Source organism: Lepeophtheirus salmonis, chromosome 6, assembly GCF_016086655.4.
Source record: "Lepeophtheirus salmonis chromosome 6, UVic_Lsal_1.4, whole genome shotgun sequence".
NCBI classification, from domain to species: domain Eukaryota; kingdom Metazoa; phylum Arthropoda; class Copepoda; order Siphonostomatoida; family Caligidae; genus Lepeophtheirus; species Lepeophtheirus salmonis.
The window spans coordinates 40,067,229-40,094,341 of NC_052136.2; the positions used below are offsets into that span (position 1 = coordinate 40,067,229).

At 32.0% G+C, this 27,113-nt stretch overlaps 2 protein-coding genes and 1 long non-coding RNA gene across 4 annotated transcripts in view; 2 read left to right on the top strand and 1 right to left on the bottom strand.

Moving 5' to 3' along the window:
- The window catches only part of LOC121120311 (uncharacterized), a 30,259-nt gene extending 25,259 nt beyond the window's left edge, over positions 1-5,000 (top strand). The window contains exon 3 of the long non-coding RNA XR_005865003.2: positions 4,807-5,000. This is a non-coding gene — a long non-coding RNA (uncharacterized lncRNA). The remainder of the gene's footprint in view (positions 1-4,806) is intronic.
- A 429-nt stretch (positions 5,001-5,429) lies between these two features.
- LOC121120314 (uncharacterized) lies at positions 5,430-5,962 on the top strand. Its single transcript, XM_040715169.2, has 2 exons — positions 5,430-5,742; positions 5,803-5,962. Exons 1-2 carry the CDS (start codon positions 5,455-5,457, stop codon positions 5,872-5,874), a joined length of 360 nt encoding a protein of 119 aa, XP_040571103.1. The 5' UTR covers positions 5,430-5,454; the 3' UTR covers positions 5,875-5,962.
- On the bottom strand, positions 5,891-26,765 carry LOC121120313 (UDP-glucosyltransferase 2). 2 transcript variants are annotated; one of them, XR_011780796.1, is made up of 5 exons: positions 25,712-26,756; positions 13,606-13,837; positions 13,250-13,496; positions 12,601-12,820; positions 5,891-6,435 (listed from the first exon to the last, which is right to left on the bottom strand). XR_011780796.1 is itself a non-coding variant. In XM_040715167.2 (4 exons), exons 1-4 carry the CDS (start codon positions 26,591-26,593, stop codon positions 6,129-6,131), a joined length of 1,641 nt encoding a protein of 546 aa, XP_040571101.1. In that variant the 5' UTR covers positions 26,594-26,765; the 3' UTR covers positions 5,891-6,128. The 2 variants fall into 2 exon arrangements, 1 of the variants encoding a protein (XP_040571101.1); XM_040715167.2 differs by lacking the exon at positions 13,250-13,496 and having other exon boundaries at positions 25,712-26,765.
- Between the last annotated feature and the right edge of the window lie 348 nt (positions 26,766-27,113).

Sequence of the window (27,113 nt, forward strand, 5' to 3'; positions counted from 1 at the left end):
GGGGCTCCGAACTTCTCAAAAATGACTTTCATCAAAAAAAGTCATACTTTTTTGTTGGCTTTTAGAAACACAAAAAGCCATTCAAAACTTTTCGAGAAAAAGATTACAGAAATTTCATCTCTATTGCGAATTAAAGAAGTACTGAGAGACTATTACTATATAGATAAATACATTGAGTGTTTACGCCGAGAAAGATCATGGGAAATCCAGCAACATAGCTTCAAAATTGAAACTTGTGAATCCCTTTACTAATAGAGAATGTCGAAAAAAAAGACAATTTCCAAGCTAGTAAGACTCCTTTTGACGACTGAAACTTTTCCATCATAACTTTTTCCGTTAAAATACAACAGAAAATTGAATTAATGGATCACCCTACTACACACCCTAAAATAGTTTTGTACCTTTGAACTCTAGGTTTACCTTAAAACTATACTTTATTAATTTCAAATATTATAAAGCTATTCTTTTAAGTATAAAAGGGCTTTATTGATCACGACATTTTTGATTTTTTTCTTATTATAGCGAAACAGGCCAATTTTAATTAATTTTTTTCTCACCAAGATATGAGGTCAATAGAAAAATTGGGTTAAAATAGAATTTGCTCATTTTCATTTCATTCTTCGTTATAACACAATTTATCTTTCCTTTTTATTATATATCAGACCCAAATATGTATTAAAAATATTCTATTGCTGGGACATTATCCAATGAGTAGGTTTGTTTTTGAACTTTTTTCGAATTCGACAACGGCTATTTTGTAAAAGTGGGGATATAGTAAGAAAATCACCCATGCAAAATTGTATGGTACTATCATGTCATTTTTAAGTAGCACATGCAGTTCAAAGTTTGAAAGGAGACATAATTTCTTTACATCGTCAATAAAGATTAAAATACAGCATTAATCCTAATTTTACAGAAATTAACGATAATAGACATTATTCTAACCTATAAAAAATAAGTTTTTTTTTTTGTAAAGCTACCTTAAAGAGCAAAAAAAGATATGAACATTTTGATCTTTACTTTCAGAAAATGTTAAAAAAAAAAAGGGGTTCGTCCTATTCGTGGATCATGAAATTTCCTAACTTTTTTTTCTCTTTTTTTGCTCAATAAAATAAATTTGAGTTTTGTATACTTATACTAGGTTAGAAAAATGTCTATCAAATCTATTCTTAGTATCTACATATATCAAACGAAATAAAGAGTTGTTTTTTTTATAATTTAATTGAGATGTGCAACCTTAAAATTACTTCGTATGACAATGCAATTTTTCATAGATCATTTTGATACCATATGACAACTTTTTGCACTACCTGTAATCGAAATTCGATAAAAGTTGAAAATCAAACCGCTGTATTATACAATTTTATTTCCATATTGTAGATAAAAATTAATTATGTAATACAATGGAAAGAATAAGATATTTTTTTCTAATTCTACTTTTTTCGTACCTAATAGGTAAATAGAAAAAAAATTATGCGTATTTAGACATTTTAATGGGATTTTCATTAAATATTACTTAGATTAATTCAAATTATACTGTCTATCTATTGTGCATCAATTAGTATTCAATGCAAAAGATAAGTTTATTTTTTTCTAAAAGCCATTTTATGGGGTTTACTCAAGATTAATTAGATTTTTTAAATGTACCTTTAATTGGTCAGATAGAGTTGTGCATATTAAGTATAAGTAAACATTATAATATTATATTTACTCCATCTGCCCTAGGAATCTTCTTTTAAGTCCATATACATGAAGGAACGCCCGGGCGCAACCCTACGAACATTAAATTTACATTATTAGGCTAGGGATGGCTTTATTAGTTTGAAATCTATACCCCTTAAAGATAAGATTTATTCCTTTAGGGATTTCTTGAATTAGATTATAGCTGGGATAATAATTAGTATTTACCCTTTATTTTGAATAGGCTGAAGGTAAAATTGTATTTGTTCGTATATCGGTGGGGTGCGAGGAGTTCCCCAAGCAATCTCTTATGAGGTAGTTTGAACAATTTTGTAATTTATACTCGTAGCAATAAAGGGGGGTTAAGTTAAGTCGGGAGGATGCTGTTCAAGGGATATTTTTGGATTTATTTTCAGAGTCCTTTAATTATTTACTTGTTGTTCATAACAGGTCTTGCCGAAACTAATTGCTCCTCTTCAAATGAATTACTTAATTCAGCATCGAAGTCACTAATATACTTTTAATGGCAGCTCTAAATAAATTTTGCGCTGTTATTCCTAAGCAAATAAATTTAGCAAAATAAATGGTTATCGCTAAAACTCTTTATTCTAGTAAATAAACTATCACAGCTAAACTCAGTTCTTATTGTCTTCGAGAAGCATGGCAGCGTTTTTACCAACAACTAAGGTTCAATTTATAGAGAAGAAACATTTTTATCCATATAGGTTTACAATTAATAAACTAATTATTGCACTACATTAAACCCATATTTTCTTTTATTAGACTATAATTTATCCAGAGGGTGTTGTTAAATAAGCTACATCGTTCCATTGGAAATTTAGACTATTTTATGTAATAAAAATAACAGCAATGAAGCCCTAAAAGGGTGTCGTTTTCAATTGTGATGCAATTTATGACGTCAGTGAAAACGCACTAAAGTGTTGTTTTTTTTCGACATTTTCAGAACGGAAAGCCGAAAATATAAATTCAAAATTTCCTTACATTATTTTCTCTTTTGGTTCCATAGCATGACTTTAGAAAACAACTTTAACATACTTGAAAATAATGTTGAATTTGTGATTCATACAATGGTTATTTTTAGTGAAAATAATGTTGAATTTGGGAAAATAATGTTGAATTTGTGATTCCGATTCTTATGTATTATTATTTGCTACTGGTATTTAACTATTTATTAATTTTCTAAGTTATGAAAAAAATATATAATTTATTTAATATATCCGTCAATATTTAAAACGACCCTGTAAATTTGTTACTTGAGTCTTATAGTTTTATAAATACTCTAACTTCATAATTTATGATTAAAAATGCTCGAAAACTGAGAAGAAACAAATTGAAAACAAACTAAATGTGAACAAAAGTGTTAGAAACATATGCAATCGGTGCAGATATTGTTATTTTTGGGAAATCGTTTTATTTTTTAAAGGGATCTGGGAAGGCTAGTCTTTGCCATGGTTAATAGAAATACAAGGTTAGACCATCATGTAATCGGGCTTGCTAGAATTTTCAATCTCATGTATTGTACAGACTGCTGGGCAATACAGGCAGATTTTGAAAAAAAAAACACGCGACCACTCATAGTTTATGACGTAACTGATATTATTTTCAATTTGATGTATCGTATAGACTGCTGGTCGAGAAAAACAGATTTTGACAAAACATGCAACAACTCATATACTATGACGTCAATATTAAAAGCGTGGTGGAAGTCAAACATCAGTCGTACACGCGTTATGGTATTTCTGTTAACCTTGGTCTTCACAAAATTTTCCTTTACAAAGTTTACCTTGGGATTACTCTCCCTCGGAAGAAGATCGCCGGGCAGAGGAATCTCCTTCCTTTGTTGAATGTAAATAATATTTACATTCAACAAAGGAACGGGATTTGTTTTTACAATTGTTATTTTCAGCAATTTATAGCAAAATGATATTTCTTCAACTATTTTTTAAAATACTAAAGAATTGAAGTCGGGAATATTTACTAGAATCGCATTGAATTTTTTTTTTAATCGTCCCATCACTAGTTATTTTCTTACCAATGACAACTTTTCCGTACCATAGATTTGGAAAAAGTTGATAAACAGAATGCCCGTATAACACATATTTTGTCAGTCCTTATTTATGACCGAGGACCGGGGTCCAGTCCAGTACCATCTAATCCCGCTTGTATGTTCTTCAAAAGATAAAAAAAACGATCTTTCGTGACTTCATTATAGGCATTTTTCCTTTTTGTATTATTAAGTAATTATTTAAATCATGTAAATGAAGTAAAAATATAATATGTCTGTATTATATTCATACCTCGACGGTCAATAAAATTAGCCACTAGCCAATAGGATATATTTGATTGGCTTAGATTCGAAGGAAAACCCCTTTACAATACTGTTATGTTCAGTCAAAAACAAGGAAATAATGCGCCTTACAGAATATGTTTAATTGATAGGTTGGTTCTGATATTGATATTCGGATCCGCGCTTAGAACTATGAGTTTTGTTAAAAAACATTCCCAATCTACACAGAAAGTGAAATATTGCGAAATTTGTATTATAAAAGTTTATTTGACTAAAAATCACCTGTAATAATTGTTTAAAAAAATATTTTATTTGAACCCGAAATTGCCTGTATATATACAGTATTTAAAGTACGGCATTACATAGTCATAAGAGCTATATACAGATCACTCTGGATAAGCCCGACTGATATTTTACTAGCCATGGACTGAAGTGTCTGCCGAGCCCTGATTATATTGCATTATAATTGAAACATTAATATTTTTTTCCAAATCGGCGGAATGTTATTAATAAATATCGTATAAATCTTATTTGGCTCAATAAAGCATCGATATTATTAGTAAAAATCCCAAGGATCGACAGTTAAAGGCCGGTTCCAAGGACTGACAGTATTAACGGCCTGTTCTAAAACTGGATTGGACAGAATAAATAAAGACCGGCACAACATTACTTTTAACCATATTTAGCCATTCATGGTATAACTAATTAATTTATCTTCACAAAAATAAACCAAATTATTATTACTTAAAATTTTGTCTTAATTTTTAAGACTTAATACCAAATAATAAATCCCTTACTAGTACTCTTTTTTATTTTAGGATGGGCTGGTCAAATTATTGGAATGGATCGGATTTCTAATCACCGAGGCACTCTTTAATACTTTTATACAACTATGATTGGATGTTATTCGAATATTTAATTTGTCTATTTCAAGCCTTGTATTTGCTCTTATAATAATAATTGAAGTCAGTACTTTTAAGGATAATATTTGTAATAATAAATCTTGGTTATGATAAAAAAAATGTTTATTTTATTTTGTTTTTTAGGAGGGAGGGAAAAATAATGTATTTATTGCAATCGGTTATTTTAGGACAATTTACCTGGAATACTGTTATTTTCATTATTAGGGATGGATAAATAAATAATTTATCCGATATTTTAACCAATATTTCCTAAGGAATATATTTTGAAGAGGCCTCGTAAATGGTTATTACTTGACTTATTATTATTTGAAATGATTATTCCTTTAATTAAATAAAACCCTATTCAACGCGGGTTCTCCATCACTAATATCAACGGATGTTGATGAAATCGAAAGGACAACACAAACAACAAACAAAATTGAAAGTATTTTGTTGTTGTTGAGAAAAATATCCCAGCCCCTCAAAACATCCCCATATATAAACCCTTCCCCAAAGACATCCATATCACATTCGTTTTCCATCCCTCAGAACAAGCAAATCAACATGAATAAGCTATTTCTCTCTGCATCCCTTCTCCTTGCTGCTTCTCTCCTATTCTCTTCATCCAATGCCAAATACACCTCCCCTCCGCAATCCGGACACTACCAACATAACACTCATAATAACGGAGGAGGTATTCAGCATCGACAAGGAGGCGTTTACTACGAGGATCCCTCTTTCAGAACATCCTTGATTGATGTGATGGCTGATGGACTTATGCCCTGGTTCTCTACACGTGGAGCAAAATCTGCATTTTCTGCTCTTGGAGTCACTACCAATGATGCCATGAAGGTAAATTCCGAATTAAAAATAATATGTTTGAGTAGCTACTTATTTTATTTCATATTTCAGTCTCTCTTGGTCAAAATCCTGGAATGGGTTGCTTCTCTTATTGGCGAATTCGTCTACAGTAATAACTTTTAAGGAATATTCGACTCAATTTAACATTAAAATTCATTATATATTTATCATATGTAGAGCTTAAGAATATATATATACATACATAACAATACTGACAAGCGTAAATATATATTGATTAGTTTAATTTAAAACTCATTTAGTATTATTGACTAAGTGTATAAATTAATTAATAAAATTAGAAGCTGATAAAACATAATAACATGGTTGAAAAATACATTTGTTAGTAATTTCACATTACTAATAACTATAAAAAATAATTAATTCACTTTGATTATCTTCCTCTTTGTACCATTATTATAAGTATCATGAACAAAGAAACACTTTCCAAATATATTATAAATAATGAATCCTAAAACCAAAGTAGTCGAAATAAATAGAATGGAGAGAAAAAGTATAACGTCCAAAGAAAAATACTGAAATAAAGAAATATTGACACCCTTGATTTTGAGATGATCTAAATGACCATATTTAATAAGGAGTTCAATCCAGTATGCAGTTTCTTCCTGTGATGAACAAAATTCATCCTTCCATAGGCTTTGATGAAATTTTGATTTCTCAGAGTATCTGTAAAAATAAGTATACAAAGATGAAATCATTATTTTTCCCCTGATTCTAAATTAGTATTATTAATAGGTTTTGTAAAAAAATATAACATGCAGGGGCTTTTGAAAAAAAAATAATAACTAAAAATTAATGTCCCTGATTAGAGCTGTGAAAATTGTCGAAATTCATGTGAGAATACATTTAAACAAAATGTATGTATATATTGGTAACCTGCAAGATATTAGCAGTCTTATAAATAGTTTCTCCCCATTTTGAAAATCCAAATATATGAGGGAGTTCTAAGTTTTTCTTGTGATTTCTTTTAGAAAATATGTTGTTTATCAAATTTGCCAGCGTATACTTTTGGATTTAGACCATTTTTACTTCTCTAACTCTGACAACTTGAAAAAATACACACAAATCCCACACTTTATCTTAATGCATAGACGGAAAAATTTTGATGTCGATCCTCAATCTACCCTGAGTCCAACAAGGACTTACACTTATAACTCCGTAACCAATCTTTTGTGTGACTCTCAGTCTTTCGTGAGCACATGCATACGAAGTCACTTTTTACTTAAATGTTCTCTCCCCAAAAATAAAAGTATAACAATAAAATTAATTAAAAAAACACACAATTTTTTCAGATTGTAACTACAGAAAGCCTTGTGCTCGTCTAAGGTGATCATTTTTACAAATCTAACTATTCACCTTCAACGAAATTTTTTTTACTAAAATGAAAGAGAAAAAAGGACTCAGAATAGATTGGTAACCTAGTAATTCAGCCATATCTTCTTGCTTGATACGAAGTGGAACTAGTCTTATTTTCCTTCTATCAATAACTGTTTGCTACTAATTTAATGAAACGCCAGGACAGCTACGCTGCTCTCAAAACCTTCTTCAAATTGTGAGAGTTACCATGTTACTTTTCTGTTTGTTTGTCTTTTACATATCAAAAATGCTTATTACACTTTACAACTCTAACAATAAAAATATATGATTGAGAAGGTTACTGATGCTGAGGTAATCAAGTACTTAGAATTATGAATCAATCAACATTTAAAATAATAAATAAGTAATAAATTTACGTGACATCCTATTATTATTAATGCACACTTGAAAAACATGAAATTGCAAAAAAATTCTTGCAAATTACAAATATTACAAAAATTGTGTTGCAATCTAATATCATGTATCTAACAAGACATATATATATAGTATCAAAACGCATCCTCAGTCCTGAGCATTGGAAGAGCCACTAGAGACGAATATAGAAATCAGGATAAGGGGAGAATATCGGTTGAGAGTCAAGCAGGTCCAGTTCTACGGGAATGCATAAAAGTATGCCTTGCACCCCCAAAAAAATTGTTCGCCCCCTCAATTGAAAAAAATAAATATATATAATAAAAAAGATTTTTCTTAATATAAATATGATAAAAATAATAAAATACTTGCTCACAAAACAAATTGTAATTAAACTTGTGATAATTTCCATAAAATACCGTTGAGATATACACATCCACATCACTCGACTGTTCGCCAAACTAACAAAATCACTACGTATTCATGTATGGTGTTTTATATGAATGTTTCTTGACAACAGTCCGCTCAGTGGAGATCTATTTTTGTTGCCGGAAGCAATTTCATTCGTTTATAAAATTAATTAAACAAACAAATCATAATCTATTGTAAGTTGTTATTATTAATATTACATTTTACTAGTATATATTCTGCTTTATACTGTCGTTTAAAGCAATATCACACTTGAGGTTGCTATGTTGTCGCTCTATATCAGCGCTGCTGTGATTGGCTTCCGGGTGGCATCGTGTATCATGCCGGCGTCGTTTGCAGAATGCATAACTTATAATATACCTATGGCGTGCACGGTAGTGATGTTGAACTTCTTCGGCAGCAACAGTTATATATCCGTTGGATATCCATTAAGTAATAGATATCAGAAAATGGCTAAAAAAAGAACACAGCAGAAGACATAAACCAGAGCAGGAAGGAGGATGGAGACAATGTGGGTCACATGGCAGCCGGAACAGTTGATGTTATTTTGGCTTTTGTCAACGTCAGCTATGCCTGCAGAAACATTGGGACAATAAATAACAGCACCGATGCTTTCACCATGACTGGTTACAACAACTGGCGCTATGCTCTTGTACATGGAAAGAGGCAGGGAAGACACAAGTCCAGCAAAGAGCACATGAAGTCAATGGCATTGTGAAAGGAGAAGCGTACAAGGAGTGTGACTGGTACAGATATTTCTACACTTGTAAATATAGCACAACTGGAGAGGAACCGCAACTATGTAGGAACTAAATTTATAGCTTTAAACCAGCTGCCTTTTTGTAGCTCAGTTGATGCTTTGGATCCAAGAGGCGAGTTGGGCATTTTTCTTGCATTGATGGACTACACCCTTAAAAAGGACAAGGACCTTGCTAAGATTTTTAGTACCATCCCTGCAAATCCCACATAAGCATCGCATGATATACAAAATAAAATAATGAGTACAATCATCACAGAGGAAATAGTGAAAGATATAGGAGAGGCTTGATACACATTTAAGGTTGTTAGCCCCAAAGATCCCACTAGCTGCAAAAATATATCCATAATGCTTTGCTACGTGGATACGAGCAACATTGTAAGGGAGCGACTTGTCTTAAGGGCTACTACTAAACAATGTGATGCCCAGTCTCTGACTCAGCTGGTTTTGGCACAGTTGAGAAGTATTGGGCTAAATACAGCGAAGGTGCTCAGTAATGTTACGATGAGGCAAGTGTCATGTCTGGGATACTCGGGGGGATACAGAAAATCGTTCAGGAAGAATTGCAGAGAGGTACCATACGTATACTGTTTTAATCATCAGTTGCATTTGCTTGTAATGCACGCCATGCCTTCTGGTTCTGCACTAGAAAACAGAGGCTCAGAGGCTGCAGTAAACCCGGGAAAGAAGTTAAAGAGGTTGTTTGAGCAACGGTGGACAGGCCACGTGGCCCCAAGGACGGTGATCCTGAAATCAATTGACAACATTGTCTACTTACTCATCGAAAGCACTCAAACCAGTGCAGCAGAAGTGCCGTTGGAGACCACAGGGCTTTCGAAGGCCATTACAAATCCCTTCTTCTTGTTCATTGTCTGCATGACACAACAAATATTGAGTTTGCTTGATCTTCTCAACACTGCACTCCAAGCCAAATCCACAGACCTCTACACTGGTGTCAGACTGGTCCTAAGTGCCTTGAGAATATAATAATGTAGATAGTTTAACCTTTGACTGTCCGACAAGGATCATATGCCCCTGGTGGATCAAGTGTCCTCCTTTCTTGGAACCTGGTACAGTTTGAGAAAATGTCTGCTGACAGTCTGATGTCTAAATACTGGAAGTTGTTACAATATGAATTAGATTGTAAATTTATTTGTTCAAATATGTCAACAACAGCTTATTTTATTAATATACTATGTTCATAAGAGCCTATATTTCTTTTTGTTATATTTATTTACTGTTATGTAAACTTAAAGAATTGTACTGATTACTTTTTGGAAAAAGTTCACAGTCTCAAAGTGTTCTTTCTTTGTTCAGCTAAAGTCAGTTTTATTTTGAAGTGGCTTTATAAAATTGTTTGTTTTGTCAAATATCCTGTCCCAATTTAAATAAAATAAATGTTATTTTTGAATTGCAGTGACATATTATTTTTAGTATAAAATGATGTACTTTTTTACACCTCACACATAATACATATCAAAAATCTACCTTATATTAAAAAATATTTGAGATATCAATAAGCTAATGCTGTAGCTGAAATATTATCCACATCACAAGAAATGATGTGATACCATCTATTAAGCACAGTAATTGTTTGTTGTCCCAACATGTCAGTAGAACTATGCAGAAGAGCTTGTCTATGGCACAAAGGCCTGTGTATAAAAAGCGAAGTCTGAACTGAAGCTGGGTAACTGTTTCTAGTATAGTACTGGTGCATCCCCTGTTATCTTAGATGAACCCCAAGGCTTTCTGTTCTGAAACAGGGCCGCCGCACCAACGTTTACAGCGTGGTAGCCAAAGGGACTCCTGAGGCAACCACAAGATCTAAGTCAAGGCCTGGAAGGTCGGACGAAATAGTTGCTGCCGTGAAAAAGTCTCTCGAGGACAAGAGAGGCAAGGTCACCGTCAGCGGTTTCTCCAGGGAGTTCAACGTCAGCAGAAGGACCATGGACCGGATATTTAAGAATGATCTTGTCCTTAAAGTCTACAAGAGAACCCCTCGTCAAGCCCTCAAGCCTGTGGACAAGGACAAACGCCTCGTAAGGTCGAAGATTCGTCTCAACAAGCTTAAAAAAAGACAACAGATGCCGTTGTTTTGTTCAGTGATGAGACGCCCTTCAGCCTAGGTGAGATGGTGGTCAACGACACCGGATTTTATCTGGCGGAGTCTCTCGGTGCCAGGGATGATGACGTGGTGCATGTGGTAAGGAACAGCACTTCACCAACCTCCAAGTCCTGGCTGTTGTTGCGTCCGAAGGTCAGAAATGTGATCTCATCTTCTTGGAGAACCACGAGAGGCTTAAGTCCGAGACATACTGCCAATACTTTAAGAACAGAGTGTTCCCTTGGGCCAGGGCTACTTACAGGGGAGAGGTGGGGGTGGCAGCAGGACGATGCCAGCTGCCACACTAGCAACTTTACCCAAGAGTTCCATCAGATCGAGACCCCAGCCTTATTTGATCGGAATTCTTGGCTGCATCCCTCGCCTGATTGTTCGCCGCTTGACTTCGCAGTGTTTGGGCGTTTAAAGGGGATACTGTCGGGAGTCCGATACAAGTCCAAGGACCAGCTGAAGTCTGCCCTCAAGGATGCCTGAGCCAACCTCGACCAGAGCTTCATCGCCAAGTCATGCAGCAAGTTCCGGTCCAGGCTGGAGTTGGTAGTGGAGAACATGGGCGGCCATAATGAATATGCATGTGTCTAAGACTCTCATCTTTCATATTAAATAAATTAATTCGTCGACCATATAAAATTACAGAATTATTTAACTATTTAAAAATTTTTTAGAGTGTTCAGTTTTAGACACGCACACCTGTAGAAGCAAAGAATGAAGGTAGAAGAAAAGAAAAAAAGACAGAGGGATGAACAAAAAAGAGACAAAGCTAAAATATAAAAGTAAAGACACAAAGAAAATAGAAGGGGAGATAAATTGAAAAATAGATGGGAAATATGATTTTATCTTGGTCAAAAATAGGCTAATGACCTCAGAGGCCCAAAAAATATCATAGGATATCATTGGGCTTAAATTTTTCTACAATTTATTTTGATATTTAACATTAATTCAATTAGTATTTTTTGTTTTTTGTTACAGGTTCGATCGGGTTACGGAATCCCAAAAAAAGGGACCCAAGTACTCTACAAAAACAATTTGTGTACGGTTAGTGATAATGGTAAAATGGGAATTGAGAATATATGAGTAAAACAAGCATTTTTTCCAAAACTATATAAATAAATTATTATACTTCCCAGTAAATAATTAATATTAAAAAATTAATTAACCGGGATCCAACTTAAAGACAATTTCCTAGAAAATAAGAAACACTACTATTTACTAAATTTTCTTCCTACACCATACTTTTTCATACATGATAAATTTATGAAATATTCATTTTTATACTGGCAGTCAATTTTTAGTTTGAATAAAATTCTAACTAAATTTTTATTTGAACTAGCTTGAAAAAACAATTATACACTATCTAATTATTCTTTTTGTAATTTTAAATTAATGTTTAATTTTCTAAAAACTTTTTTAGTTTACTGTAGGCTACCTCATTGAAAAAGATTTTTATTCTAAAATTTGGACATAAAGTACGACATAATTACACAAAGGGAAGAGTGTATCAATCACAAATTCAATAAAGTAAATGGAAAATATGGCAATAGAGTATAAGCAAAGTGGAACTATGATTCCATAGTTCTTCTTTGCCTTTTCGGTCGATATTCCATCATAAATCAGCCTATTATTTTTATTTCATTCAACTATAAATTATAAAATATATTACTGGATATTTGGCTTCTTATTTTTACAATAAATGTATATTTACATATTTTTAATATCAATACTAACTTTATAAATATATCGTAAAACCCCTAAGATTATTCCAATATTTAAAACTAAATAAACAATAAACACTCACTTATCATTAAAAAGAACTTCATGGATTGCGAATCTCAAATTATCATAATTTAATCGAGATTTTACTACATATAACCCCAATTCATAATGTTGTATTCGAGCAGCATTGTCGTTCTGATCACCAAAGATGGGAATAATCACCATAGGGACTCCATAGTATACCGATTCTTGGATCCCACCCATGCCTCCATGGTTTATAAACAATTTTACAGCTGAATGTGCTAGAATAGTTGGAAAAATAAATTCAAATATTCAATGATTTCAAGGAGTTTATAAAAAATAAAGTTATTCACTATAAATACATGAACAAGTTCAAAAAATCTCAAAAATAGATTATAGTTCCGTAATCAAAGATTTGTTATTGGGAAGATGGTAGGAGTTATATGACTGTAGATTTGTCACCATTAATAGGAACAATAAATACTGTTAATGAAAAAATTATTCGGGCCATTTATTTTCTAAAAATGATCACTTAAAAAAAAAGTGACACGCATTTTCAATTATTCTTGTCCATACCCAGACAAGGATTTAGGCCTCGTGCAAAACGTTTAGCATAAACTCTAACCGCAATTAAGACCCTGGCTCCTTGTGATTACGGCACCAAATTAAGAAGATATACTGAACATGATCTACAAAATATATAGTCTTACAGCTAATGAATAATTTCAATTAATTTGTAGCTGATAAATCTGGTTAGTTGATATAATTGAATTAGTGTCATCGAAGAGATAAATATAATTGTTGAAAGAATGAAGAAAATGGTAAAAAGGAAGATAATTGATAGGAGGAGAAGAAATATTCCAAATTTTGTAAACTTCTCAGTCACATGGGACAAAGAATTGTTGCTGAAGTTTTCTGTCACTTTTTTCCATATCATAACAATAATTATACTCATGACTGAAATTATTAAGAACAATTGAAAAGATAGATACATATATATATAAAAGATTAGACGAATATACGAATACTACATAGATGTTGTATAATAGCTGAAAATGACTCCAACCTAGTAGGTCCTGTTGAGGTAGCCATTTTAGAACAAGTACATTCTCTGGTAGTGGAGATGAAATGACGTCCTTATCAAATCTCATTATCAACCGATATCCTTCCAATTTTTCAATGATGTGTAGAAGATCCCTTATAAAGGAAAGGGGAACATTGTCCGAACTATAGCCTGTAAATCCAAGACTAAAGATAATCACTCCCTTTTTAGCCCCTTCTACAAATTCTTTCAACTCCTACAATAGGCAAAAAAATAATCACATTATAAAATATATACTAAGTTTCAAATCCCCATACACAAATTTACACGCTCGCTCACAAATGACTCACATTGTACAATCAACTTGATGAATAAAATAAAAATTATCACTTGTCACAAAGTCTTCAGGCCCTTGAATAATAACTATCCCTTTTACTTATATAATTTTTATAAGTACAACTAAGTGATTTTCTCTCAACTAGAAGGTCCTTCACAGAGACATCAAATCATTATCAATTTTTAACATTCACCACTCTCCTTTCAACCTTTATAAATCTCTCATCTGAGCACGTAATTCTTCTGTACTAGAAATATATTTTTTTCCTTCTCAAACCCTCATTAATAACTTCATAATTTTACGATCCGTGCAAAAGTGCGACATACTACAATGTAATGACAGAACAAAAATAAATGTACCATAACATTTCATATGAAAATAAATACAGATTTAACATATGTTGAACAAAATAACAATACTTGGGAACATTAATTTCACTCACTCAAATATGTTTTCTCTCACCTTATGGTCAGAACTTCAAAATATGTAGTTCAAACATATGAGTATCGGTTCAAATAATATGAACTGCCGGTATGTTAAAAAAAAATAAACCGAAAACTAAAAGTTTGAAAAATGCTTTGGAGGAGAGCAACTGTCATGAATTTTCATTAAATTAGCTACATACAGATATGATGTAAAGGAAATAAGTCCAATCCCCAATTTGTGTCTAGCAATGGTATAGGTAAGAATGGATCCAATGTCGATCCTCAATTCTATTCTACAAGTCGGTCTATTAAAATCTTATACACATAATAGATGTGTGTCAAGCTCTATTAATGATTAATGTAGCCGCCTTTAGCGGCAATGATGGCTTCCGGCCGTGTCAGAAAGCCTGGCACCCTTTACGGATGTAGTCTTCTGTCATGACGTCCCAGTGCTGACTCACAGTAGTTTTGATGGGGTCGGTGTTTGACGGACACTGCAGTTCTTGCTCTTAACATGCACTCAAAAGGTGTTGTCGAGTAAGTTGGCATAGGGGCAGTAGGGAGCCAAACGTGTTTGGGACAGAAGGGAATTTTGTTGCCCAACCATTTCTGGCCATTTTTGTAGGTGTGTGCAGGTGCACAATCTTGCTAGAAAACTATATTTCCATCATGATAGTTTCTTTGCGGCCACGGAAAAAGATTCTCCTCTAGAGCAGTCACATAGTCGGACCCGATGCCCTTTACCCGACTGGGAACCAGACCAGAAGAGTGGCCTTGCCGTCAGAGGCAACAAATCCCAAGGAAATGGTGGAGGCAGGGCGCTTTGCATTACTAATTGTCCTCATTGATTTATCAATGTCTCCAAAGTACCTGTCATTCTGCATGTTCCTCACGGAGTCGATGGTCTAGGTCATCATGCCGCTGAAGATGATGATCCATGTCGCTTTGGCCTTCTTAAAGTTATTCGAAAGAGTCTTGTAACAGAGGAAATGGGATTTTTTTATCGCTGGTGTGAAAAGTATTCTCTACACCCACACAAGGTTCTTTCTACCCAGTTTTTTTATGTCTCTCTGAACCACTATGATCAATTGGAACGGAACGCTAAAATCTCATTTTTAGCGTTCAAAAAAAAAAAAAAAAAATCCGTTCCGTTCATTGAATACAAATTCAATGAAACGTCGTTCAATTTTGCGTTCCGTTCATAAGCCTGCCTTGAACTTTAGTAGGTCATAACTCAACTCACAGTCAACTGATTTCAAATGTGTTAACTTCAAACAATTATCAAGTGTAAGAGCATTAATTAAATTATATTAAAAATAGCATTTTTGCAAAAATACCAAGAACAATTTATTGCAAAATATATTTCAAAAATAGGTGTTTTAGCCAAGCTGCAGTTTCGATTTTGCCTATTTTTTGTAAGAGCTTTAACATAGTTATACCCTATAAATCTGCATAAAGTTAGAGTAAAATCTTACAGAAATCACCTTAATTTAAATCTATAATTGGAGGGAGTCATATTTCCTTTTGTTCTCCCCTACTAAATAAACAAGATTACATCTTGTTTTCCTAAATATAATATATTATTTTAATATGTCAATTTAAGTTCATACGAGTGGTAAATTATTTTAAAGGTTCTTATCATTTCAACAATGTAAAATGTCATTTTACATTGTTGAAATACATCGTTTATAGGTTCTTTGATTCTGCAGGGGTTCGGAAAAATAAAAGGGTAATAAAAAGATAATATCATACCTACAAATGTGCATAAGCCAAAGAATCATTCAAATTTACTACAGGGCTTTTCAGATAAATTAGGAAATTTTCAAATTACTATATCTTGGCTCCCACTTTGAATTTCGTGCTAAAAATTTCTTTGCTGTGACTAGCTGAAATCTCTCTTTCATATAATACTTTGTTGAATTTGTGCAAGTGATGAGTAACTAGCATCGAAAAAACAAAAAAAATCTATTCAGTACCTTTAATAAATCTACAAATGGATATTTAATTATCACTTGACATTTTAAAGCAAAGTGTTTCGAAACAAATTTTTACACTATAACTCTAACAAGAACAACAGGTCTTGGAGAATAAATAAACCCTATCATCTTTTTTCAATTTTTTTCATGCTTCAAAAACATGTTGTCCTCCAATAAGTTATGGACCACTTTTGGGGTGTAAGCTTGACCTAAGATATTTTTTTATGGTTCTGGACACAGTCATTTTGTATACATTGAAGTTATTTGCTTAGTCCAGTGGCGCAGTAACCATAATCGGAATCTCGCTATTTAAAGGTGGGTTTCCAGAGATCTTGTTAAAGGGCGTTTTCATGGGGAATGAGAAACACATGCACAGTGATTATCACTCTTTTCATCACTATAAATCTATGATTTATAAGTAATTGAATGTGATTAGTGACTATATCTTCAGAAAGGTGATTTGCCAACATTTTATTACTTAGTTATACCATCAAATAAACTAATTCTAATTATTTGCAACACATTCAAACTTCTTATGCAACTTCCTGTTTCTTGAATGATTTTTTTTCTCAAAACAAAGACAAATCTTCATATTATTTAAAGCCTCTTAAAAAAAAATTTGAAATAACTATCATCATTTTCATGATGATTAAAATGGTACCCTCACTGTAAAAGGCTTTATTTATACTAATATAATACAGAATTGTCATACATATTACAGTCTCATCAATATTTTGAACCTATTTCTCGATTTCTAATCGTCCTCCATCATATTGTGCAAAATGCCCTCAACGAGAAAAAAATCACTTCACTTCTGTTCCGTAATCCCGATGGGGTTAAAAAAACAATTAGGATAACGACTTGGACTTCCTAAGAGCTTGGGCATGGTCATGAATCGAGAAAGTATTTTTAGGAACTCTATTCTACTTTCAACATCAGTTCTTCCCACAATGGCAATTGGTATGATTGTGCTTTCAATTTGCTTCTTCTTGGTCTGACTTTGCCATGTAGGGTATGGTGAAAATGAAGATCAATCCTGTTCCAAGTGTCAAAGGATCAGCATATAGGAGCTACAGAGGCTGCTTGGCTATAAAATTCGGCAAAGAAAATGTGCAGGTCAGTTGTAAAAGCTTAATGTATTGGTCTGTGCCAAAGAGGGAAATGTCGAGTTCATTCTAAATATGTATACTATAATCATATTTATGTTATTACACACTCATTTATAAAGGGTGCAGAAACATAAGTTCCTTTTTGTTAAAAGAAAATTTCTATAAGAATTAATAAAATGAACATACCATACTTCGATATTTTCATACCTCGTAATTGTTTCTCTTGAAATAACTTTTCATAATGAGATTTTAAAGGGATATTTTTCATACACAAAGATGCAAAATTTAATTGGGATCATATGTTATTTTATAACTATGGTAATTATTAATTGGCAATATTTAAAAGAGCTTAAAAATAAACCTGTTCAAATTAACAAACATAGACCACGTTAACCCCCCACCTCTTTACTTATTCTAGAGCCTGATTGTCACACATTATAAAAAGGAGTCATGTTGCTGCACACTGTATAACTCTTATTCCAGAGCAGGTATGATTCAATTTTAATGGGAAGGTCATTTATAAACACTCTGTAGTAAATAACTTTCAGGTACAACAATTTATAAATAATGACGACAAAATAAAGTAGGACCTCCAATATTTTCAAATTCAGACAATCTTAAAACCAATACCAACTCCTTAGAAGAGAAGCTCAAGAATCTTCCCAATAAATAAATCAATTAATAATTTTATTGCTGATCATGGAAGGGTACCTGTGAGATTTGATCATATAATTTTTTAGTTACACACACAAAGTACTACGTGACAAAAAATCCATAAGACATGCAATTTTATAATTTCAAGTCGTTCAAACAAATCCTTTGCAGTGACCATTACAAATTGTGAAACTCTTTTATATTTAGTTCATAATTAATTAGACTGCAATGCCACCAAATTTTTATACAGGAGCTGTAATTGTTGTTTATGTTTCCTTTTACGGGTATTTTAATCTAGACAATACCTTTTTGTATAAGTTAATAGATTGATTTAAAAAAAAATAAAAATAGCACGAATCATTTTTATTTGCATTTTTTTTCTTTGAAGAAAATTGGTAGATAACTATAAATCATAGAGAAAGATGTAAAAACTTAGGTGACAAATAGTTGAAATTCTATTAATAAAAGATAAATTACATCACTGTTGAGGTTCTGTGGACTATAAAAATTTAAAAAAATCCGAGGAATTTTCAGCATTCAAACATAGAAGATAAGGATAAATTATGTTAATATAGTTTAAACCTGAATGCTACAAAATTCTAAAACCATTTTTAAGATGTCTCCAACATACTTTTAACTCGAATTATCTTTGTTTAAAGTTGAAAATAGGTGCTTTTTGTTCAGAGGCTCATAGCTTTAAGACGAATAGATTCAAAAACCTTAAAAGTACTGCATTTGATAGCAAAAAGTATGAACTTTAATTTTTTAAAAAGAGCCTCCCCGAAAACGCTCTATATCGTTTTCAATTTAAGATGAGGCCACGACAATATTTCAAGGAAAAAACTCATTTTAGAATTGATCTCCTAATAAAAGTCAATAAGTATTCGTATGCCCCAGCTAGAAGAGATATAAACAAAGACAGAGAAGAAGAAAGGAGATATATACAAAGAGAGAGAAAATGAAAAAGAAGAAAAAGAAAAGATATATGATAAAATTTGTAATAACATTAAGCCTCATGTTTCAAACTGTATAAATAAATTATTTCAAGCTTCATGGACACATCAGGACTCATTGCATAACCGTAGTGAGTAAGGCAAAAAACGATTCCAAAACATTCCAAAAAACGGACATTCAAGGGAGTCCTCGGAGCAAATGCTTTTTCCTTTCTCTCTCTTAAATAGAGCATATAATATTTTTGTACCATTTTTGCTCTTGGACAGTGTTATATTTGAATGTTCATAGATATTTTTTACATTAATACAAAACAAAAGTGTCAACCAATCTATTCTTAAAATATCTAAAAACATATTTAAGGATTCAATATCCCTAATAACTCTTTTAATCCTAATTTATAACTTAATCATGGATAAATATGGGAAAAATTAGATATCCAATCCCTAATATAATTAATAACTTAATCCAGGGATGTCGCCAAGGGGGGTTCTGACCACCAGGGTATTATTTGAGTCGTAAATAATTGGTGACAGTCGGAAAAATTAAAATCCCTAATTAACGGTATGATCTTTTATTGATCCTTATTTAAAAAAGAGAGTACATACTATTTTCTAAAAAAAAAAGTCATTAAATGAAATATGGGCTTTTTATAAAGAAAAGTTTATTATAAAAAGAAAAACAAACAAACTAGGATTACGGCCACATCCGGATAAACTATTCATTTTTAAAATCCCACAGCCTCTCATACGAAATGAAACTGTGAAAAAAGACAAAAAATCAGTTCTTCCCAACTATGGAATTATTATTCGATAGTTGTTCAGAGTTGTTTACAGCTGAAAAAAAGTTCATTCACATTCAACCGATCACCTTTTGCAAACTATTTTGAGAGGATTCATTGACTAATGGAACCTTAATGCTTCATAATAGTCAAATAGTCATGATTATATTGGAGTCTTGAAGAAATATAAGAAACTCCAATTATAGTCATGTAGTTTAATAATTAAGATAAATTTAATAAAATTGTCTTCTATAGTAATTAATATATTAATTTCAAATTTTGGACTTGAATAAAAAAAAGTTCTTTAAATATTTTAGGAATAAATAAATACAAACTTCATCTAAAGCTTGTCAATGCCAAAAGAAAATTTAACCATAGTCCCATCTTATAATAAGAATACCCCCTTAAATTAAGCTTTGTTACAAGACTGACAATAATATTGTCTTTCTCCAACTAAAGCCCCTAGGACAAAGGGGAAAAACTCCGAAAGTACAAAGTGAAAAAAATAAAATGAAATGCATATTTTTTTATGGTTTAATAAAATATTTAAAATTTCTATAATATAAACTATGATATTCCTCATAACTATAAATGATGTATAAATTATGAAAGTATAAAACAAAGCATTGTTTTTTTCCTGTTTCTATCTTCAAAAATAACTATTTTGATGTCTGAGCAAGATGGAGAAACAGTCAAATCTTTTTTGAAAAGATTTAACATCACTTTCAACAATTGTATTTATAATTTTCTGATTTTATCAAATGAAAAATTACTCAGAAATATATAAGTACAAAATCACCACAAATCCAGATTACACAGAAACTAATGTTGTGGACAAACTAAGATCAGTATTGGATTATGTACTCAAAGAAAAATTCAATCCAAGTATCTAGGTATGTATAATTTTTTAATGGCTGATTTTAATATGTTATATCACCAACGAGATCGTAGATTGTGGAGGGAACAGTTATGCATTATCTTTCTCTCCTGATGATTGGTGGATTAAATGAAATACATATATACATAACAAATAATCGACAATACAGAAAACTTTTTATACAAAAGTAACAAAAAATATTTCAAAAAGTATTTTTGTTAACCCACTCCCTCCCTGGCAAGAAACTCAAACCGTGTCTATGTTTCGGCAACTCATTCGATAAATAAATTTTTGAATATATTGAATGTCCTGAAGAATATGATTGATGTAATAAATTTTACGAATAAATTCAAACATTGCTTATCTTTACAAACAAGATAGGGTAAACATGGATTACCACATCTATCATGTGTGTAAATACAATTGGTTTCTAGGAACTTTCCATATTTTAATCTTCAAACCTCAAGAACTCTCCCTTTGCGAATGAAGAGGTTCTGTGATTAAAACTAAGTAATTTTCATATTTCGAATATCTAATTCCTTATTATATTTCACTCCTACAAACAAGACACATTTTAAATCACAAAACTCTTAAAATTAAATTTTCTATACACGTAGTAAGTGTACACTCCTGATAGATAAGGTACCCACCTTAACATTCAATAAAGTATTAGCATTGTTTACTAATTAAAAGTTTGTTTACATATTTAATAATGGCGGACCCGTCTTACGGCTACGAAATTGAAATAAAATACACAAAAAAAGTTTGTTTTTTTGGTTTATTAGTGACTTTTTTATATCACTTAATAATTAAGTACCGTATCCGGTGGTCCATTGAAATCTGAACACTTACTAATCCAATAATTAATGAAGGTAGACCAATTTTAATTAATCCGTATTTCGATATATTAAACCATAATCAAATTATTTAAAAAACAAAACAAACTCGTGCTCTCTAGCCTACAAACAAGTCGAGAAAATGAAACTTGAGCGTGATCGACGAATTTCCATTTCCGCATTCCAAGTAGTTGGGCGTCTTTTGAACGCCCTTCTACACCGACAGAAAGTCCAAAACGTTGGAGAAGAAGAACTCTCTCAAAAAGGCCAAACTGGATCCAGAGTAGTTAAAGAAAACAGCCCGGACTAATCCCTTCGAGTCCATGAAGGCCCATGCATGAGATCTCGGAGGTTCACACCAGAGTGTCCTGAGAGCTATTAAAAAAGGGGGTAGAAAAAGTATTGTGAGGGTCAAGAGGCCACTTCTGACACAAGCAATGGAATAATCCCATCTACTTTTTTTTCAAACTCACTTCAATGAGTATTTTGAACTCTTTTTTGATATTTTTGCTCCCCCCCTATAGCCCTGACGCTACCCCCCTCGACCACTCCTTTTGGATTCATGTTGAGGAGAAGACCTGTAGTGTCTGTCATCAAAACATCGAGGCCCTCAATGCCACTGTCAGCCAGCACTGGGATACCATACCAGAGAACTACATCTACAGCGGGTGCCAGGCCTTCCGCGGCCGCCGACAAACCATCATTGCTGCTAAAGGTGGCTATATATATAGTATTAATTTTTGTGGAAATTTTATTGTTAATTAACAAATTATATCTTGTTGAAGTTAAAAATTCAAAATGAAGAAAAATATGAACTATGAATATAGGAAAGTTTGACGTAGGGAAAATTTTCCATCGTTTTTTAATATGAATATTTACAAAAGATTAAGATCAGCACTATTTAATAATTTTATTTATATCATCAGAATTTGTGGGAATTATTTTTTAAAAGTGAAATAAATATAGATATTTATATTCAGATAAAATAAATGACGCTTTAAAAATTGCTTATAACCTGCAAATGTATGGGAAAGATTTTTGATAAACAATATTTTGCGTGTAACATTAGAAAGAGGAGTATTAGGAACACAGTTATAAACCAACTTATAATATAATCAATATGATGATTATTTTTTAAGTAACTTTTGGCAAATGCATCTTTTATGGTTGTAGGAAAACATTTAATAAATTTGTTTTCAAGTATTATCCTAATACACACTAAATAATCCCATCGGATCAGCGTTATTATATCAAGATATAGATATTCAAATTAAATTGTAGCAAAATGATCTAGAAATGCTCAATAATAAGAATAATTAAAACCCTATTATTTATAGGGAATAAAAGAAAGCGAATTTTCTCCACTTTAAACTTTTCCTTCGACGAAATTTTCTGCCACTATAATCTGTATTATGTTGTTATCTCTCAATGTTTCTGCTTTTTTATCATTCCATTACTCTAAACTTTAATTGATTGAATTCAAATAGGCTTTTGTTACGCTATGAGTAATTCCAAGCTACTTTGTACGTTTTGGAGGTAGCTTTAATAACTTTATACAAGGGTCATAAAATCCTAAATATTTTTAATGTACTATTTCTGTTGCCGTAATCAACCTTAGCAATATTTTTTTTATTTTCTAAGCTGTTATTCTTTAATTCTTGAGGAGAAAAGACTTAATTATTAAGTGTAACAAAGAACATGACTATTAGGATGACGGGAAGGGAGGAGTGAACTACACCCCCTGACTAATAGTGTATGTCAAATTTTTTGGGAGAAAAAGTTTAAATTTTTTCTCTCGTGCCATTGTTCGAAAAAGTGTCGTCTTTATTCAACAATTTTATCAGTCAAATTTTTGATTTTTTTTTATAGAATTGACGGAAAGTAACACTGAGGAGCTATTGGGGAATTACTTATGTAAGACTGAGAGTAGAATTGAGGATCGAAATTGGAGTAATTACGACCTTTATCATTACTAGATACGAAGTGGGGAATATGTTTGTTTACTTCATTTGATAAGGTGCATGCAGCTTACATATCATAAGTGCTTGCGATTTGCAATTACTATTTATTGGGTATGTACCCATACAAAATTTCAGCCACTCCTGATACCATCTTTATACACAACTCCAATTTCTTATTAATATTATGTATAAAGGAATTGCATAAAAAAATAAGAAAATGATTTACTTTTTTAATGGTTAAGTTTTTATTTATTAGGGCTTGACGAGAAAAGACATCGATATATCAATCATAATTATTATTATAAATAGTTGTAAATCATTTGAAATTAAAATTATTTAAGAAAATTAGTCCCTCTTTGAGGTCGGGAGTCAATTTATTTCTGGTTGGCTCATATATATTGTCCATACTACAGAATAATCCTTCATTTTCAATGGATGGATCTGAATTTTGTTATACAGGTCTTTTATTATTGCAGTTATTATATGTTAAAATAAATAATTTTATCTTGGGCCCCTACAGGTAGGAGCCCCTAGTCTTAAATTTAAGTTAGTCCAGGGTTAACCTTGAGCTAGTCTATAATATGGTCATCACTTCCGTTTATTCATTGACCAATCAAAAAAATAAAATTAGATTTTTTTGTTGCTTAATTATTATAATTAAGTAAGCACCGGGTATAGGTGGAATTGGCACTATTGAGCCGATTCAGATACTTCCAAATATGCCGATTCTTGCCAATTCCTGTGCCCCCTACTATTTAAAAAAACGGAAGACTATAACTAAGAACACTTAGTTGAAGAGATAAACATATAATTGAATTGGATTTTACAATTTGACTCCATATAGATTGAAAAGCGTATTTTGTTAAAAATAAAATCGTATTTTATTTTATATGATGGAATTCTTTAATGAAAAGTCTCTAAAGTTTAGGGTGAGCTTTTTGGAGAAAAGGTAGCATCCTAGAATACGTGGTGTATGTTACTCATATAGAGACAATGTGAAAATTCTTTTCAGCATGCGTCATTCATTTTACAAGAAGCTACAGACTCTGACACCACTATGCGGAAAATATATATTTTTTAGTTTGCTCATGCCCTATAGTTGAATCGGTAAAAAAATATTGATATCATGATAACTGTTGTACAATGTGTTGACCTTTCTTTTAAATAATTGAGTACAGTTTATTTTTACCTCAAATAGAAAAAGGAGCAAAAAAAATAAATATATATATATGGCATCAAATGAGTATTAGTTCATTTATATATGAATTATACATATTTATGAACGCATATCTTTCAAAGGTTAGACAGATATAAAATACAACACAAAGATATATTAATTATTTTCTACAAAGTTGAGTGTGGATTACACCAAATAGTCATAACTAAAAAAAAATAGTCCTATTGCATATATGTTATCATAGAAGTCTAATATTTAATGCTATTACTAAAATACAGAGAAATTCAGACTGTTGAAATGAATTTCTCAGATCCATTTTATTGTACAAAATTGGAAATTACCACTATTCATGATAAAAGAATGAAGTTTCTCAGCTTAGTTCTGTAAAGTAAATATTGGAGTCATGACAATTTGGCTCTTAGCCCACGATTTGTAATGTTAGACAAATTTTCCTCAATTTCTATCACAAATTATTTTGATTAATCCTTTCGAGGCGTCGCAAATGGCATTACTTAAAGTAGCAAAAATGCATCTTCACAATTGAAGAATGAAAAATGTACATACTTTATTTGAAAGACCTTATCGGGAGTCAGTATTTCCTATAAAATATCTAAAGGTTCTTTACTACAGTTAAGATTCTCATGATTTATAAATGATCGAAATATGTAAATGAAATATAAGGTTCTAAGTTAAAGCATATTTTTTTTTATGCTTGTTCAATATTGCTTTTGTGTTGACCTATCGCATTTGGAAATCAACTTTTCATTGCGTAAATATTCAATTACCGTTTTACTACCATACTTCTGTCAACTAAGGATAAAGTGTTTCTAGAATATTCCTACATTTAGTCTAAATAGATTTATCGTCGTCCCGAAGATTGCTAAAGAGACTCAAGTGTCTCTTACTTCCACATGAGTTTCTTTTATCCATGTACAAATGATAGTTAACGGTAATTGAGTATTTACCCTAATTGAATAAAATAAAGGTGAATGCTTCCTCTTCCATGACTATACTAAAATATATTAATGAGCTATTATAGATATTACCTTTCGTAATTTTCTTGGGGATCGAATATGAAGACCACCGACATACTTTGAATTAGGAGCAATAAGTTTCGGACTATCCACTAGAAAATTTGTGTGAATAAATGTAAAATCTAGATCAAAGAAGAGATCTCGAACGGGAGGTAGATTAGGATAGCGCTCTTTGATAAAGTCATTAGCAATAGACTCTTGGATAGCGAGTAGTGCACGATGTGTTAAATGCACAATAAAGTTATAGACTCTTTCGAGGAAATTCCATTTTTTGGGTGGAAGACTTGACAGAAATGATGGAACTATACTCGGGGGATTAAAAACAGGTGATCTTAGGGTCTCACCCCCCTGAAATGAGAACATCCAAAATCCCACAACAGGAATTCCTAGAGATTTAGCCATAGCTAACCCACATTCGTTGGCAATTATGTCAACAATCGCTAAATCAAAGTTTCCACTATCCAATACTTTCTTCATCTTGGCACTGTGAACAGTGAATAGGGTATGACAATGAGCTCTGGTCACACAAAATATATCCGAAGGAACTTTATAGACGGATTCCCCATCTTTCCATAAAAGTTTCGTAGCAGATATATTTATGTCAATTTCACCATCATCATTAATATAGTCAATACATTCATTGTCAGTAAAACGTGATATAGGGAGATCGATGACGGATATATTAGAGTTTTTTATCTGAGGAGGTTGGGACGGATTTCTATCCTTAAAACGTATTTGTGTTACAGAGTGTCCTCGGCTGCTTAAATACTCTCCAAATTCCTTTAGAATCATGATGTGTGAGCCTCCATACAGAGGATGAAATATGATAATGTTGCCACTCTGAGTACCAATTATGCAAATCAGATAAAAAACAAAAGCCACTTTCCACAACATAGTCACTTCTTTCAAAGATTAAACGAATCCTGCAACACTCTTATCCAATATATTCTACTCCCAGTCGGTGATGTATTCAAATCCACGCAGACACTAAAATTATATTGTTAAGCTCATCCTTTTCTAGCAATAAATCAAAAACATGCTTCTTTCGTATGTACTGATTAACAAGGAAAGAAAATGTTATTATCTTGAAGATTCAAGGAACGTACAAAAGGACATAACTCACATGAGACATCCCATTATAAAGAATTGGTGATCCTATGAATTCAAATTAACTTAATTTTCTTAAAAGTAATTAATCGAAATGGGTACGTACCCGGATCATAAATATACATACATGACCTGCATATTTCTTGTAAAATTTGTGTCCTACGGGTAAATTGATAAAATGTAATAAGATCCGCATAAAAATATAAAAATATGTGGTGAGTCAACTAGAAATGGCGCTTGAGTAAAAATCAAGGTATTGAGAAATTCCACTTTTATTTATTTACTTAATAAATATTAATAGCCAAAT